A 16,995-nucleotide genomic window follows, 5' to 3' on the forward strand; every position below is an offset into this window, starting at 1 on the left:
TGAAACATCAAGTGAGGAAGATATTCTTGACTTTAGATTTAGACAAAGGAGTACAGGTATGAAGGTATGTCATGGTTTGTCAGATTCTGACTATCAAACCGAAGAGCTACAAAGTGAGGATGATATGAGTACTGATTATTTAGATGAGGGTGGGAATGTAAAGCATCCATCATTTGATATGCCTAAGAAGTTTAATGACTATAAGTGGGTATTAGGAAGCTTGTTTTCAACAAAGGAGTACTTCAAGGAAGCTATTGCAAGTTATGATGTTCACAATGACAGGGATTTAAGATTTATGAATAATGACAAGACTGGGGTTATAGTGGGCTGCAAAGAAGGGTGTGGATTGGTGGATTTATGTTTTAAGTTGCCAAATGAGGATACTTGGAAATTAAGAACCTTAAATGATAATCACTCTTGTAATAAAGATTATAATGTTATGATGTTTAATACTAACTAGCTAGGGACGAAATTATACTCAACAATTAGAATTAACCCCAATGTAAAATTGATTGTTATATGTGAAAAAGTACATGAGAAATGGAATGCTGGAATGAATAAGGCGAAAGCCTACAGGGAAAGAAAGGCAGTACTAGATATTGTTAAATGGTCTTTCAAAGAATAATATCGTAGACTTTATGACTACACACATGAGCTATTGAGGTCTAACCCAAACAACACCATCAAGATGAATGTCCAAGAACCTGAACAACATCCTACTGAAATTGAATAACAACCTGAAGAATATGTTAGTAGGCCATTACTACACGGTTTCCATAGAACTTATATGTGCCTTGATGCTTGCAAGAAAATTTTTCAAGTCTATAGACCAATAATAGGAATAGATGGATGTTTTCTCAAGGGTAATTATGGTGGGAAGATTCTTGCAGCAGTTGGTAGAGACCCCAATGATCAAATGTTGCCCATTGCATTGGCTGTAGTTGAAGCTAAGGCTAATGATTCTTGGGCATGGTTTTTTGATCTACTAGTTCGTGACTTGGGAGGACCAGAAATCTGCAAGAACATTACTTTCATTTCAAATCAGTAATAGGTAACATTCATGTCCTTCACCCTTTTATTTTGTAACAAGTAAGTCCTCTATGTTTTAAAAATACAATAGACTTGACATTCGTGATTTTAAATTGTAACACATTTTGTTTATTACATGATTAGGGACTGTTACCTGCAATAGAGGAGTTGTTACCTGGAGTTGACCAGAGATTTTGTGTTAGACATCTGTATAGCAACTTTAGAAAAAGGTTTCCAGACAAGCAGTTGAAGGAATCAATGTAGAGGGCAGCCAAAGCAACATATCCCCAACTATGGGAAAGGGGGATGAGGGAGATGAGAAATGTTAATGAGGAGGCATACAAACATTTGTTGAAGATTTCTCCTAGATACTGGAGTAAGTCACAGTTCAAATATACTACAAAAAGTGATATGTTGGTGAACAATATGTCTAGAACTTTTAATAGTGTTATAATTGGACCAAGACAAAAGCCAATTGTAACAATGTTAGAGGAGATCAGAGGGTACCTCATGGACAGATGGGCCACTAATAGAGCCAAGATTGAAGATTATAGTGACTCTGTACTTCCAAGAATTAAGAAGGTGCTTGAAAGAAGGCAAGAAATCTCAAGATTCTTTATAGCAAGGTAATTCAACATTATTTTACAATACATTAAAGTAATTCAGTAACACTATACTCGTGTAATTCTTATGTTTTTTAGGTTATTGAGCAACATGATTTATGAAGTGAGGCATATGAAAGTGTGACTGGGGAGAAATTCACAGTTGATCTCAAGAAGTTTGAGTGCTCTTGCAGGAATTGGATGCTTACTGTGATTCCATGCTACCATGCAATTTCTTGCATCCAAAGTAGATCTAAAGACCTAGATGAGTACATTCCTTCCTAGTATAGGAAGGAGAATTACCAGGCATGCTATTAACCATTGATATATCCAACAAATAGGGAAAATTGTGGGAGTTGACACCATATCCCAACATTCTTCCACCCCTATCGAGAAGGGCACCTAGGAGGCCAAAAAGAAGAAGAAACAAAGATGTTGATGAAAAGAGGAAGGATACAACAACAGTTTCCAGAAAAGGATTGCCAAACAAATGCTCAGCATGTGGTCTTTCTAGACATAACAAATCATCATGTCCTTCTGCACCAAGACAGTCCAAAACTGCCACCACTATCCAATCCCAAACTCCCCTAGTTGTCCAATCTCAAACTCCCCCAGTTGTCTAATCTCAAACTCCCACCACTGCATTCCCAATTATTCAATCCCAAACTCCTACAATCGTCCAATCTCAACCAAGTAAGAGAGTTCAAACCAGACAATCCCAAAATGCTAACATCCAAAGCCAACCAATCCAGAGAGTTCAAACAAGGCAATCAGCAGTGATCCAAAATCAAGGAGTACAACCACGACATTCAATCATAGTTTCTCAGCTACTTGTCATGAGAAGGGCTAGACAAGGACCAACAGCAGCATTTCAGTCACCACCAAGTCAGAGACCAAAGATGCCTTATAAGAGAATTTCCGAATAGGATGTTATCTATGTAGTTTTTTTTTTTTTTTGGATCCTTTCTAATGGAATGTTTAGAATCTTTTCTAATGTATTTTAGGATCTTTTCTAATGTATTTTGGGATATATGATAACAATGTTTTGGTTTATGTTATAACAATTCTTTGAATGCTATAGCGTTTTATTAGATTGTGCAAAAGTTCTGTTATGACTCTGCAATTTACTGGTTTGTGCACAAAATCTGTCATGTTTCTGCTATTTTTGGTTCAAAATAAAGTAACAAAATATATCAGTTCTATTTTAAATTGTAACAAACATCCTTCAGACTTTTAAATTATAACAAACATGTTCTAATTATTTATAAATTGTAACAAACATGTCCTTCAGTATTTATTAGTTGTACATAGTAGTAACTTACAGTATCAAAACTGGAATAAAAATTCAACACAAATTAAGCGAATCTGATTAATCTCCAATTGTCATCAAATATTACAACAACATGCCAAAAGTTATGTGTTACAATAATAACATCAACATTAACTAAGATCACCAATTTTTAAACAACATACAAATCAACACTACAACAATCAAAACTAAATAGATTATGACATAAAATAGCATCTTCAATATGTTCTTCATCATATCCTTATCGTAGTTGTCATCCCTTCTAAGCATCTTGATTTGTACATTCTTTTCATCACATTTGAAACACTTTGAAAATGCAATGTGTTGTATCTCTGGTTTGCCTTCATCACTGTGTTAGTTTTCGTACCAGAGAAAAAGGGTGCAATCAGGATTATCATCTTCACTCTGTAAACAAAATCATTAATAGTAAACTCAGCTTAGACACAGAAAAATGAAATATCAGAGCCACCTATTCACAACATACGTACCTTAAAGTATTTGCATCCCCAAAATAGTTTTCCCAAGTTTCTTCCTTTCTTCTAAACTGGTCTTATTGCTGCTTTGGATCCACACAAACATATCGGTTCGATTCCAGATTGGATGCACTCGAAATTAACGAGTTTGAGTTTCCAGCTCTTCGATTTGTTCCGCTGCTATAGAATTGTGCCATTGATGGAAAGCTTGAAAGTTAGGGTTTACAATTGTGGAGGACTATTTAACCTTTTCATTTTTCTTCAGAAATAAATGAAATATATAGTCAACATAGTTAACAGACACCTCAACAACGTTAGTGACACATCATTCTTTTTGAAATCGAATTTGTGAGGAAAGACAACGCTAAAGACGTTACGTATCATAAATAACCTAGTTGTAGCGAAAATAACATAAAAGATCAAGACGTTACAACTAAATAACTTAAAGGACCCTTGAGGTAATTTAGCCAAAACGATTTATATTAATTTAATATTTTTTTAAATATAAATTATTCAGTCTTATAAACACATTTACTATTGATATTTATTTCGTTTTTGTATTATATGAATCAATTAGGATTTTTTTTAAAATAACCATGTATTAAAAAAAATTACGTAAATAACCACATTTCGAAAAAAATTACGCAAATAACCAGGTTTCTGAAACTCTTAACACCAAGGCGCCATCTCACATGGCTTATTCCCTTTTTATTAGTCCTAGGCGTCATCTGACATGGCACACTCAGTCCCAATAAGCCATGTTAAATGGCGCCTCCCTTCAACTTTTAAGAGGAGGAGTCATCTCATATGGCGCCTCCTTGTATATTTTTGTTCAATTTTCCATTTGAAAATGCACCAAGACGCCATCTGAGATGGCTTATTGCAGAAAAGTTGTACATAGGAGCCATCCCAAATTGCGCCTCCCTTCATCAGATACAATGGTGACGTTATTTCACATGGCGCCTTGGTGACAATGTTTTCTGAAACTTGGTTATTTGCGTAATTTTTTCCAAAGTATGGTTATTTGTGTAATTTTTTTCTATTACATGGTTATTTAAAAAAAAAAAAAAAACATCAATTAGAGTTTAGACTTAAGAAGTCTTCAGTTAAATTAATATTATACTCCAACCTTAATTTGAGTTGTACTACCGACCCTTCAACACTAGTGGTGTGGTGTGATTTTCAAAATCGATGATGTTGAAAGGTTTTGACATCTTCAACCCAACCTCCTTCAACAACCTTTACGTCTATAAAGTGACAAAATCTACGGGGTTCTCGTCATCCATTCTAGATATTCCAATAACGTCCATACACCTACTGAAGCGCATGACTCCATTTGTATTTTGAAGCTTTATTGATTTATCATTTTGTTTTTTTTTTCTAATTAAAAAAATGACACCTTTTAAATACCTTTCGGTGGTATGTTTTCAAAAATCAAAGGAGTAATAAACAATTCTCAGTCAAGAAAAATTATAAAATGATAAATCATAAAACTAAATACTGAGGCCAGAAAAAATTGAGGTTATAGTTCTCCGCGTCCTACGGTAGTTAAATTATTAGTGGAGACATGTTTATAAAGATACTTTCAACTGTCCTTGCACTCCGAACCTGACACTAGATCACGCCTCCATCATCAACAATAATTTGAATCACGTGTTAAAGAAGTACAGTATCGCAAAATGCTACTTTACCAATAAAAATAAAGATAAAGTACAATATATTTTCACAAACATAAAATGAACAAAACAGTGTTTAGTTGTCAAAATCCAAAGGGATGGATAGAGTGGTTGTTGATAAAAAACTATCTTAATTTAATCTTTGTTAAAATATTTCTATTTGAAGTAAAATCACGTCTAGATTAGCTAATTGCCTTCAAAAAAATACAGATCAAAGTTAAATTGCTTCAAAAGGATGAAATTAACCCTAACAACAGGTCACATTTCAATATCAAATTAACATACTCACATGCAAAACGAAAATATAGAAAAACATAGATCAGATCAAAGATATATGAATAAATCCTAGTTTATTGAAGGTAGCTCATCATTTTTATGTTTAGCATAACAAGACTCAACTCACTCAACTACTAATTTCATACGGATAGTAACAGTAACAGAAAATTAAAAGGAAAGGGGGTTCAATACGGATAGTAACAGTAACAGAAAATTAAAAGGAAAGGGGGTTCAATACGATCCACAGAATAGCACCACCACCACAAACCCTAACACAACAAAAATAAAACGACACCGAATAACAAGACACTACTAGAATTTCAGATCAAATTAAAATTCAGAGCCACCAGATAGAAAACGCCTCAACGGTCAACATCTACAGTTGTCCAGAATTGGCGATCACAACAGGCTTCGAGGTCTTGCCGGAGCCAGATCCAACCTTCTCGATATCCTTCACAACGTTCATTCCCTCAACAACCTGACCGAACACGACGTGCTTCCCGTCGAGCCACTCGGTCTTGGCAGTGCAGATGAAGAACTGAGATCCGTTGGTTCCAGGACCAGCGTTCGCCATGGATAAGATTCCTGGACCGGTGTGCTTCTTGATGAAGTTCTCGTCAGCGAACTTGGAACCGTAGATCGATTCTCCTCCGGTGCCGTTTCCGGCGGTGAAGTCACCTCCCTGACACATGAAGTTGGGGATCACACGGTGGAAGGAGGATCCCTTGAAGTGGAGTGGCTTGCCGCTGCGACCGACTCCTTTCTCGCCGGTGCAGAGAGCACGGAAATTCTCGGCGGTTCTGGGAGTCACATCGGCGTAAAGCTCGAAGATGATGCGTCCAGCGGGTTGGCCGCCGACGGTCATGTCGAAGAAGACCTTAGGGTTTGCCATGGTTTAGGGTTTGAGAAGAGATTGAATCACAGTAATGGGAAAAAGGTTTAGGGTTTGGGAGATTGGGAACGACGAGCGTGGGTATTTATAACAGCGCGTGCTTCTGAATATCTTCAGCGGTGACCGTTGGATGGAGACACGTGGCGGGTTTTGAGATAAGTGGAGTAACTATGGTTGGGTTAGGAATTGACTAGGGTTAGTGACGCGGATCCGAGGACACGGATATGCTTTTCTTCTTTGGGTTGGGATTGGGTGTGGACTTGTTTTGGGCACAAACAAACGACGCCGCTTCGTGCTTAGAAGGTTGAGAGTAATTATTTTACGCGTTTTGTAGTTTTAGATTTAATTGCTCTAGTTTGGATAATTTTAAAATTGTTGATTTATCCACTAGAGCCATTCATATCAAAGTCACTTTTCAAAAAATAAATAAATTAAAATCATAAATTTATTAATTAAAATACTATAAATAATTATTTAATTTTTTTTAGTGAATTCAATGTCTTGAAGTATCGAAGATGCTATTAAATATAAAATATAAATATTTATAAATATTTTTTGCTATAAATATTAATAAATTATTTCATGAAGTTGTAAGACAATTTTTGAGAATTTCTTTATCCACCTCCTAACTTACTTGATCATCTCTGGTGAATTTACCAAAATACCCCATGTTTTGGAAGTTCATTTCCGAAAACGTACTTTTATTGAAAAAAAATGTATTTTCGGAGATGTATCTCCGAAAATGTGTTTTTTTTAATGTAAAACATTGATTTCGGAGATGCATATCCGAAATTGGTGTATTCGAAAGTTCATCTCCGAAAACACCCTCCTTGGATGAATTAGGAAATGTATTTCCGAAATAAGGTCTGGACAGAAGAAAAATAACAAACAACAACGATTCGCTTTATTTAATCGGATGAAGATTACAATGATAACATTACATAAAATTAAAGTTACATATTGTTGAACACGAGTAGGTGGGGATGAGTCAACATTTTGATAACGTCGTCCCCCGATCTTTGAAGTTTCGCGTCCAACTCGATCGGGCCCTTCGAAGAAAATTGGTCGAAAGTTGTCCACAAAACCGCTAAATCTTCGTTGTTCTTGATCTCAAAAGGTGTGAACTCAATGTCTCCCTCGTCGTTAAGCGATGGTGAGCGGTACTTGAGCTTGACAACCTTTCGATTTTTGGGATATTGCAATAGCGTGTTGAGCGACGTTATCAACACCGCAAACGGCGTGTCGCGCGAGAAGCGGAATTGGAACGGCATCGGGTAGCCGGTGGTGAAGTAAACGAATGCTAGATGGGGGTAGGTTTGTGTCATTTGTGTTTTGTGGTGTGAAGAGGATGAAGAAGAGTGTGTTGTATTTATAGACTTATTGGATCAATAATGGCCCAACAAACCTTATCCTGCATTCAGTGGTCATTTCGGAAATGAACTTCCAAAAATTGGAGGCAGACTAGTATATTTCGGAAGTTCATTTCCTAATTATGCAGAAACAGATGTAAATTTTGCATTTTGTTGATTGCTTAATGTTTTGTGTAAAAAATACAAAAGGAATTCAAAATAGACATAAATTACACAATGATGACATAAAACATACTTATATTATATATGTATTGAATCGGTCTGATTTTACATGATAAACAACAATACATACAAAAATGGTCATTACAAATAAAAAATGATCCGGAACAAACTAAAATTCACTGAACCAATCGGTGGATCCTAAGTCCAAAATAGGTATGTTCTTCGACCGCTCTCTATTTTGCTCGCGCTCTTGGCTCATCATTTCTTCAAACTCCGTCATTCTTGAAACGAAAGGATCCGGCCAAGTCTCCGCCTCATTTGAACGATGTGCCGTCCATTGACAAGAAGTAGCCGGTATAGGACACCCCTGTTTCAAAAACAATTGGACAAAGTGCCGCGATCGTAGATACCCGATGCATATGATGCGGCTCGACGCGTCCATTGGCAGTCGACTATGAAGTGGAAAGAAAGTTTCACTTAGTCCAAACCTCGTCAAATCGACACACACCATATCATATGCACTTGCTATTAGATGACCCATATCGGAGAATGACATCCACTTCGAAACCGGAGCGATACCGGTAAGTGATGGAACAAGTAAATCATGAATTTTCGCAAACTTTTCTTGATTTTCATATAGTCGGCCGTAGATGTCCCGATACGAAGTCAACTCCACAATAAGTTCTCGTCGGACTAAAGTGTGATTATTTTCCCCTTTACCGAGCAAACCCGCAACGGCCCGATATCCATAATTGTCGTCGCCTCCAACATCAACGATGTTATCGATATATTTCTGCATAAAAAGTGGCATCTCATCAATGTAGACAATGGGTATTTTTTGATCGGCGGTGTGCGAGGTGGCTTCGAAATACGGGCTCCTTTGTTACCACTACACTTGGACTTCGGTGTCGGTGAATCCGGGAATGATGCATCAACATGTTCAAAGTAGGATGGAGATTGTTTTGTTGATGTGTCTTCTTGTGTAATTTTGGACTTTTTCGGTGCACCTTTCGTTTTAACCGGTTGAGATGGCGGTTTCAAATCGGTGGTCTCCGGAAATGCAATTTTTCGCAATTGTTCTTTTATGTGCATTTTCATTGTGTCATCCGCTTTAGCAAACTTCTCCATTATCACTTCCAACTCGTCGGAGATGGTGATTTTGGAGTCATTTTCTTTCGGCGGGTCAAAATCATCAAAACGAAGCTTCTTCCAATGGTCGGCTACCTCATCCATGCGTATTGGTGAATTCAACTTCTTCTTTTCTGAAAGTATACAAGCACATGGAAGGCCGTATGTCTTTCTAATGGTGCACCCTCATAAAGAACTATCCGGCCTCGTGGTCTCCGACCGCTTCGCTTCATGAAACAAAAAATTCAAACCCGATCGGGATATGTTGTAAATCAATTGGGAGAATAGAATTTGAGCCTTATACCGGTGTTCCATAACTGTCTTGATTCGACCGAACGATGTTTGAATTTCATTGTGTTGATTTTCAAGCATTTGGTTCACGGTGTCCCATCCCCGACACAAATCTCCCTTGCTATCACCCAACCACCTCTTGAAGACCGCATGTGCAGATTCAACTCGGTTAGTCGTGGTGCAACCAAGATGTCTAACTCGATTTCTCCAAGCGCACACGACTTTTTCCCGCACTTTGTCAAGAATGGTGGATTCGACGTAATGACAAAAAGTCTTAATGGAACCACACAAAGACCTAAAGTGTACCAATTTCTCGGTATACAGATTTTTGGAGTATGCATCCAAAATTTCCTTCCATACCGCCATTATCCTATCAACCACAACACCGGCTTTGATAACTTTACCGTTTTCATCCGGCCTATCTTTTGTCCCAACCGCGGGTTTCAACTTACTTCTCACGTTACAAGTTATGTGATACCGACAAAGTAACACGGTAGATGTCGGGAAGACGGTATCGACCGCATTCATCAAAGCATTGTTCCAGTCGGTGACAATGACGTTTGGCATAACCTTTTGATCAACTAACAAAGACTTGCATATTCCCAAAGCCCATGTAAAGTTTTCTTCTTTTTCACACTCCAAAAAAGCAAACCCGATCGAATAAGTCTTGTCCGTCGAGGTCACACCGACTATCTCTAGAAGAGGAAGCCTATATTTGTTTGTCTTGTACGTCGAATCCATGACTAGAACGGTTGGAAATGTGTTGAATAACATGATACTTTCGGGATGAGTCCAAAAAATATCATGCACCGTAACTTTGTCCTCGGACGTTCGGAAGCTTGACACATATTTGTTATCGCCTAATAGTTTCAAAAGTTGTTCATTTCCGACCGAGGCCCCATTTTCAAAACTTTGAGATTGTGTCGTTCGTTGTAAACTTGCTTGATATTTGAAACGTTATCTGGTTTTTTCCGTTTCAAATCGGCAAGAATGTTGCGAGGCGCCACTTTAACTATCGATAAATCCGTGTCATACCCCAAAATTTGCCCATGCTATTTTTCATACACAAAACCAAATCAAAAGACAAAGCTCCAAAACACAGTCTCCTATACAGAAACTCTAAACTAGGGTTTGACTAATTCAAGGGAAAAACACTGAATCAATGGCTCAAGATGGTTCAATAAGGTCCCTAATATCCCAAAGTATCTCCATATAAAATTTCAAGTCAAACAGAACAAGCTTGGTCCTTCAAATCATGATTAGGTCAACAGTCGATCCTCAAGGGCAAAATAGTCATTTCAGGTCAAAATACAGTCAAAGTTCAAGATACTTGGTCAACAATATCCTCATAACCCTAAAATCATCATTTGATCAAGGATTGATCAGAGAAGTCAAAAGTCAAAAGTTACTATTTTTGGCATGAACTGAAAAAGTCAACCAAACTTTGAAAATTCACCAAAAATTCATACTTCATCAGAAAAATTCCCACCAAAGCTCATTTTGAAGGGAATTCAATTATCTATCCAATGGTACAAGAATCAAAGCTCATAGGTCAATGGTTTAAGAATTATGGCCTCAGACATTACAGGTCCTTTTCAAAAGCCAACAAAAAGACACTTTCTTCAAAAGGTCATAAAATAAGAATGGGAAAAGATTTTGATATGGGACCAAGGACATTGGTTAGAGGACTCTCCAAAGTTTCTAAAAAAATCCAAGAAATTGAAAAAATATTGAAGTATGAGGAAATGGCAAGGTGTACAAGTTCATTGATTTTTAAGGGTATGCATGAAGGAAAAGGGCCCAAAATCCCAAATATATTCAAATGAGCCCACATTCTTTTCATCCAATCCTTTTCCTTAGCCCATCCACGCCCCAAAAACACATCCCTCAAATTTATATTATTTTTATTAATTATTTTATGATTTTTTATACATTTAAATCATGATTTAATTATATGAAATAACAAATAAAATAAAGATATGATTTTGCTTGGATTTTAAGCCACATATCAATCAAATATCTTCATTAAAGCATACAAATTTCGTTCCCATACATTGAGATGCAAGAAAATCAATCAAGGCCAAAGATAGAAAGATATTTCCAATCAAATTTCCCAAGATTGCAAATCAAAGATTCACAAGGGATTTGGTTCAATTTTGTTACCCTAATCCATCCCCTATAAGTACTAAACAAGTTCAGATGGCAAGGGGTCAAGTTTTTTGCAGCTGGAAGCCCTAATCCGAGTCAAAGAAAACTCCAAAATTCCAAATTTCAATTCTGAGATTTAAGTCAATCCAAGGCCTCTAATCAATCTCAAATCATTCCTGGATCATCACTAAACGATTCCCAATCATTTTCGAGTCACAAAACCACACGAATCAAGCACTGTAAGTTGTTCTTAACCGAGTTCTAAACCAATTCGATTCTCTATATTCATGCATCCATATTCAAATCCAATTGCATATTTGTGTATATTATGATGTGTTGATTAATTCTGGAACTTTATAGATGTTATTATGCTGTTATGAATGATATACCATTGTTAGGGTTCTTGCTTCAATTTAGGGCTTTTCTGTACAAGCAAAATTAGGTTCAATCGATGCCATGGTCATGTTCGCAAGGACCGTATGAATCGAACGGTAAGGGTGCGCCAAATGTATGTGAACGATTAGCCATATTCGCTATTTTGTAGTTTCGTATGCAGGGGTTTTTACAGCACTTCAAATCAAAAAGCGCTGTAATAGGTACAGTTGCAGAATCTTGAGGTCAGGGATGATGCGTGTCACGCAACCATTGGCCTGTTCAAATCCAAAAGCGCGCGCAAGAACCTGGACTCCTGAGGGATCACGTGCGTTAAGAAACACGCTGTTATCATGGACCTTCGCATCCAGGCTGTCCGATCCCACTTATGCTCGATCCAACGCTCATAGAGATGCTGGCACACCGTAGACCTCATGCGAATGCTACACTGGATCAAAAGTTAAGATTTCCAGAAATTTTTTTATTTTTTATTACACAGCCACGTGTTTTTCTTCTTAATATATATATTTTGTTTCTTTTTACTAGATTTATTTTTATATGTAAAAATTATATAAAAAAATTATAGAAAAATTTTATAAAAAAAAACCTTTTATATGTTTATTTATTATTTAATTGATTAATTGTTTAAATTAATAAATTCATATATACTTGTTTAATAACTTTATTTATTTATTTTAATCTACCTTTAAATCTTTGAAAAATCATAATTATTTTATTTAAACTCCAAAAAATTTCTAAAAAATATTTTTACCTTCAACTTAATCTTCTGATCCTGATTTAATTAATTAGGTCGCAAGACCAATAATTAATTAAATCATTTGTGGTATTTTATTTAAATTCGTGCCCTAATCAGGGTTTACGAGATCATGCCATACACTGATTTATTTTTTTCTTTCTGTGCATTGCCAGGGTTAGCAACATGATTCGCCCCGAGTGCGCGCCTTCAACAAACCTCGAAGATAAGTGTGCTGCTTTATTCAATTTTTATTTATCTCTTAAATTGATTTATTTTTAGGATTTGCCTTGCGTTCACTTCTCGTTTTGCCTCGCCTTTTTCAGGGTTACCTCCGAGGTTTCCTCCGACTCTAACCATATCAGATCAAATTCGAAGCTAAGTGTCTATTCACTTTATTTTATTTTTTTAAATTTCATTATTCTTTATTTTTAGGGTTATAATGTTTGCCTCCGAACCGATAATGCACTCACCCTATTTCTGTTTGCCATTTTTCCGCCTTTTCAGGTTTGCCAAATGTCAAAGCCTCGCATAGTCGGTAACTCTAAACCCTAATTATTACTTATGTCAGACTTATTTATTTATTATCCCGCTGGTTTCAATTCCCCTTTCCTCCGCTGGTTTCAATTTCCCCCTTCCCTTTATTATTATTATTATCACTCTATAACTGCGTGGTTAGTAATTTAGGGAGTGCAACTTTAAATCGAATTAGCCTCACTAATTATAAGATAATTTAATCGAATTAATCACGTGATTGTTGCACACACGCACACCTTTTGGGTAATCCTCTTTGTTGCCTGTTGCCTGTTGCCTGTTGCCTTCGTTTTTCTGCAGAATAAGCCATGTCCCTCGAATTCGAGGATACCTCAGCCGTGTTGCCTCGATAAAAAGGTCACGACCCTAATGATGCTGCCTTCGATACACAAATGACCTCGACCCCCGGAAGTTGCCTACGAATAAGGCTGAGGTATCTTCTGGCTGCCTACGAAAAGGCTTATTCTGATCCTCGCCTTAGACTACCTGCCCTCTTTATGGCATGGGACAGTCTCATGGCAAAGGATATTTCGATGACCCTTAAACCTCCAAATGAAAGGCTTCTTGCCCTCTTATGGCAAAGATAGACCCTTTCGATCTGAAAGGCTGAAAGAACAGATTTCTCAAATACAAGGTAAATTGCTCTTAAATTGCTTTGCCTTGCTCTAAATATTTTCAAATATTCTTTCTCAAAATTCTTCAATATGGCTACGCTCATTTACGAGCTAAAGTTCATATCTTCTTCTTCTACCTTTCTGAAACAAAAAGAGCAAAGCAAGTTAAGAGCCCATGGATAACCATGGATGCAAAGGGTGCCTTACACCTTCCCTTTGCATAATTACCCCCCGAACCCTATTTTATTTAAAAGGTTTTTCCTGTTCTTTTAGCCTTTCTAATTAAATTTGGATAAAATAAAAGTCGGTGGCGACTCTTGCTTACCGCGACATTCCGATTAATAAAAAAGTCAGTTCACCGTGTTACTGAACTGGCGACTCTGCTGGGGATGCTTTCGAATAAAAGAGGGGTTACCTTAGAGTTTAGGATCACTTTATTGTTTGTTTGTTTGCTTTATTTTCCAAGATTGTTTTGGGTATTGAATGGAAGATAAATCCTATACCCGGATTCGAGTGCACCTTAAGATAGGAGCGGCATAGTCATGGAGACCTCCCTTGTGCATGCTTGGGATTGGTCAAAATGAAGTTCGCGCTTGAGTTAGGCCTCCATTGGTTATTGTGTACCTCTTTTGCATGAGAGAGGTTTACGCATGTATCTTTGGGTGCGTCGGAGCTCAGGGACCTTTAGTCACCTTCAACCCATCTTGGCCTTTAGGAACGTAGTGGGAGGACTACTCTTGATGCGTGTTAAGGGCATAGTCGCTACCCGATACTACAACTCAGATAGGTTCTTTCTCAAAGTATCATTGCGTGGTATGCATGTACCATGTTCGAGGGTGCTTTAGAAGGGCTGACAATTCTGGGTCACCTGGTAGAACCCGTTGCTGATATCATCCTTATCCCTAGAAGTACCTTTGGGGGAAGGGTAGTCACCTGGTCATACTTCATGCAAGCCTTTAAACTTAAGGACTCTTGTGTGACTTGCTTGTTATCTAACCTTTTGGTTTCCTTGCAGGATTTGCTTGTAGGACATTTCGTCCTTATTACCATATGCTCTACCTTTCTATTTCCTTGCAAGATTTGCTTGTAGGACATCTCGTCCTCGTTACCTTATGCTCTAACCTTTTATTTCCTCGCAGGGTTTTCCTGTAGGACGTCTCGTCCTTATGACCTTATGCCTTACTTAATGCATTGCATCTGCATGACATCATAACATCATAACATCACCTGTAAACTAACCCTTTCAAGGATCTTAGGGATTCAAAGTGCACAATCTCTTATCAAGGACGGAATTCCTAACTAGGGGCAAGAAGATTTACTTTCCTTTGGCCACGTACCTTCCAATTCAAAGACACCGTACCCATCAAAGGGGCAAGAGGATTTATTTTCCTCTAGCCATGTATCCTGAATCAGAGGCGATGACCCACTCGATATGGTGAGCTTGATTCTCAAAGAAGGATGTTCAAAGACAAAAGTCGTAATTCTTCAAACAAATATGCGACCGAATCACTCTCCAATGCTGCTAACTAAATTCCTTAAAGATCCTTGAAAACATTTCATTTGCATTCATGACATTGCATATTTCTAACTTTGTTTTCAGGTTCCGCCTCGACAATCATTCGTCTCAAATATAATCGAGCTGGAGATTCATTCTGACAAGCCCTTTTACATTCCAAAACTTCGTCGAATAACTCATCGACTCTAACAAGCAAGCATTCTCTATCAGATATGGTCTAATGTACGACCCGTTCCGGTATTCTCTATCAGATATGGTCTAATGTTCGACTCGTTCTGACACCCTTCATCAGACATGGTCTAATGTATGGCTCGTTCTGATGTTCTCTTCAGATATGGTTTAATGAATAACTCGTTCTGATTTCCAACTTCCAGATATGGTCTAATGTACGACCCGTTCCGGTATTCTCTATCAGATATGGTCTAATGTACGATTCGTTCTGACACCCTCCATCAGATATGGTCTAGTGTATGGCTCGTTCTGATGTTCTCTTCAGATATGGTTTAATGAATAACTCGTTCTGATTTCCTACTTCTAGATATGGTCTAATGTACGACCCGTTCTGGCATTCCTCTTCAGATATGGTTTCATGAATAACTCGTTCTGATGTCCTACACCAGTTCCACAACAACAACGCAAGCCAGATGCACCTAAGCGTCAATTCACCAAGATCAATATATCGTTGGCTCAAGCATTACAACATCTGTTGAAAATCAGATTGATTATTCTGAGGGATGCTCCTAAGAATTCTAACACCTACTATAAACCCAATGCGAGGTGCGCGTTCCATTCCAACAGTCTTGGACATTACATAAACGATTGCTGGACATTAAAGAATAAGATACAAGATCTGATCAATGACGGAGAAATCAAATCCAACCCTCTTGAAACCCCTGTGGTGATCACCGCTCCTATGCCTAGTCATGACAAGACTGATTGACGTCTAGACGGACAAACTTTTGGATCATTAGATCTACTTTCATTTGCAAGTTTCTTTTCTGTTTGTTTAAACATTTGACTCATGATAGACATTATCTGTTTTAATAATCATCATTAGTGCATTGCATATATTTGTCTTGAATAAATTATTTCGCTATCACTCATTTTAAAATATGTCTCTACTTTGCATATGTTTTATGATACTCAACTCCTGCTAAAGATGTATACTTTTTTAGGGAGGATGACGAAAACGATACCGCAACCTCATACAATATGCTTTTGAGCGGACTATGCTGACGATGTACAGGCATTGTTTCAATTCTTAAACAGTGGAGATATAAGGATGTTAATCCCTCGTTAACCCCTTTGGGCCTAAGAAGTAGAAGTTTCTTTTCTTGTACTAATTAAAACCCTTGATCATGACCTGGGGCAGGGTAGTTCTCAGTTAATTTGGCTGTGCATTCTATTTTAAGAGAATCATTCAGTACACCTTTCAACAAAGGTCTCAATCACAAGCGTTCATTCGCACACATCAAAGAAGTGTTGGAGGTGTCAATCGAAAGCCAATGATGGTTCATCAATCATTAAGCGAGGCAGTCAATATCTTTCAAAAAAGAAAAAATGAAAAAACATATATACAAAGAAAAGCCTGCTAAGTCAAAAAACCAAAAAGGTGACTTAGGCAAAAAAAATCAAGGCATCCCGCTGACTGTAAGCTCAAAATAGACAGTTCAGGCAAAAGTTAGGGATATCAAAAAGATGAAAAAAAAAAAAAAAAAAAGAAGAGAGAAGTCAATAAATTCTTGAACAACTCAAAGTTGTGACTACCAAAAGGAAGAAGTGACTGCCATCTCAAAAGTTCTCCCTGCTTGTGAACCATCATCATCAAAGGTGCAAATCCAAAAGTCTC

At 37.4% G+C, this 16,995-nt stretch overlaps 1 protein-coding gene across 1 annotated transcript; it reads right to left on the bottom strand.

Annotated features, from left to right (window-relative positions):
• Positions 1–5,422: 5,422 nt before the first annotated feature.
• On the bottom strand, positions 5,423–6,330 carry LOC131602221 (peptidyl-prolyl cis-trans isomerase 1). The gene has a single exon (XM_058874269.1). It carries the CDS (start codon positions 6,255–6,257, stop codon positions 5,742–5,744), a length of 516 nt encoding a protein of 171 aa, XP_058730252.1. The 5' UTR covers positions 6,258–6,330; the 3' UTR covers positions 5,423–5,741.
• Positions 6,331–16,995: the final 10,665 nt, after the last annotated feature.

This window comes from Vicia villosa, linkage group LG5 (genome assembly GCF_029867415.1).
Source record: "Vicia villosa cultivar HV-30 ecotype Madison, WI linkage group LG5, Vvil1.0, whole genome shotgun sequence".
Lineage (NCBI taxonomy): Eukaryota > Viridiplantae > Streptophyta > Magnoliopsida > Fabales > Fabaceae > Vicia > Vicia villosa.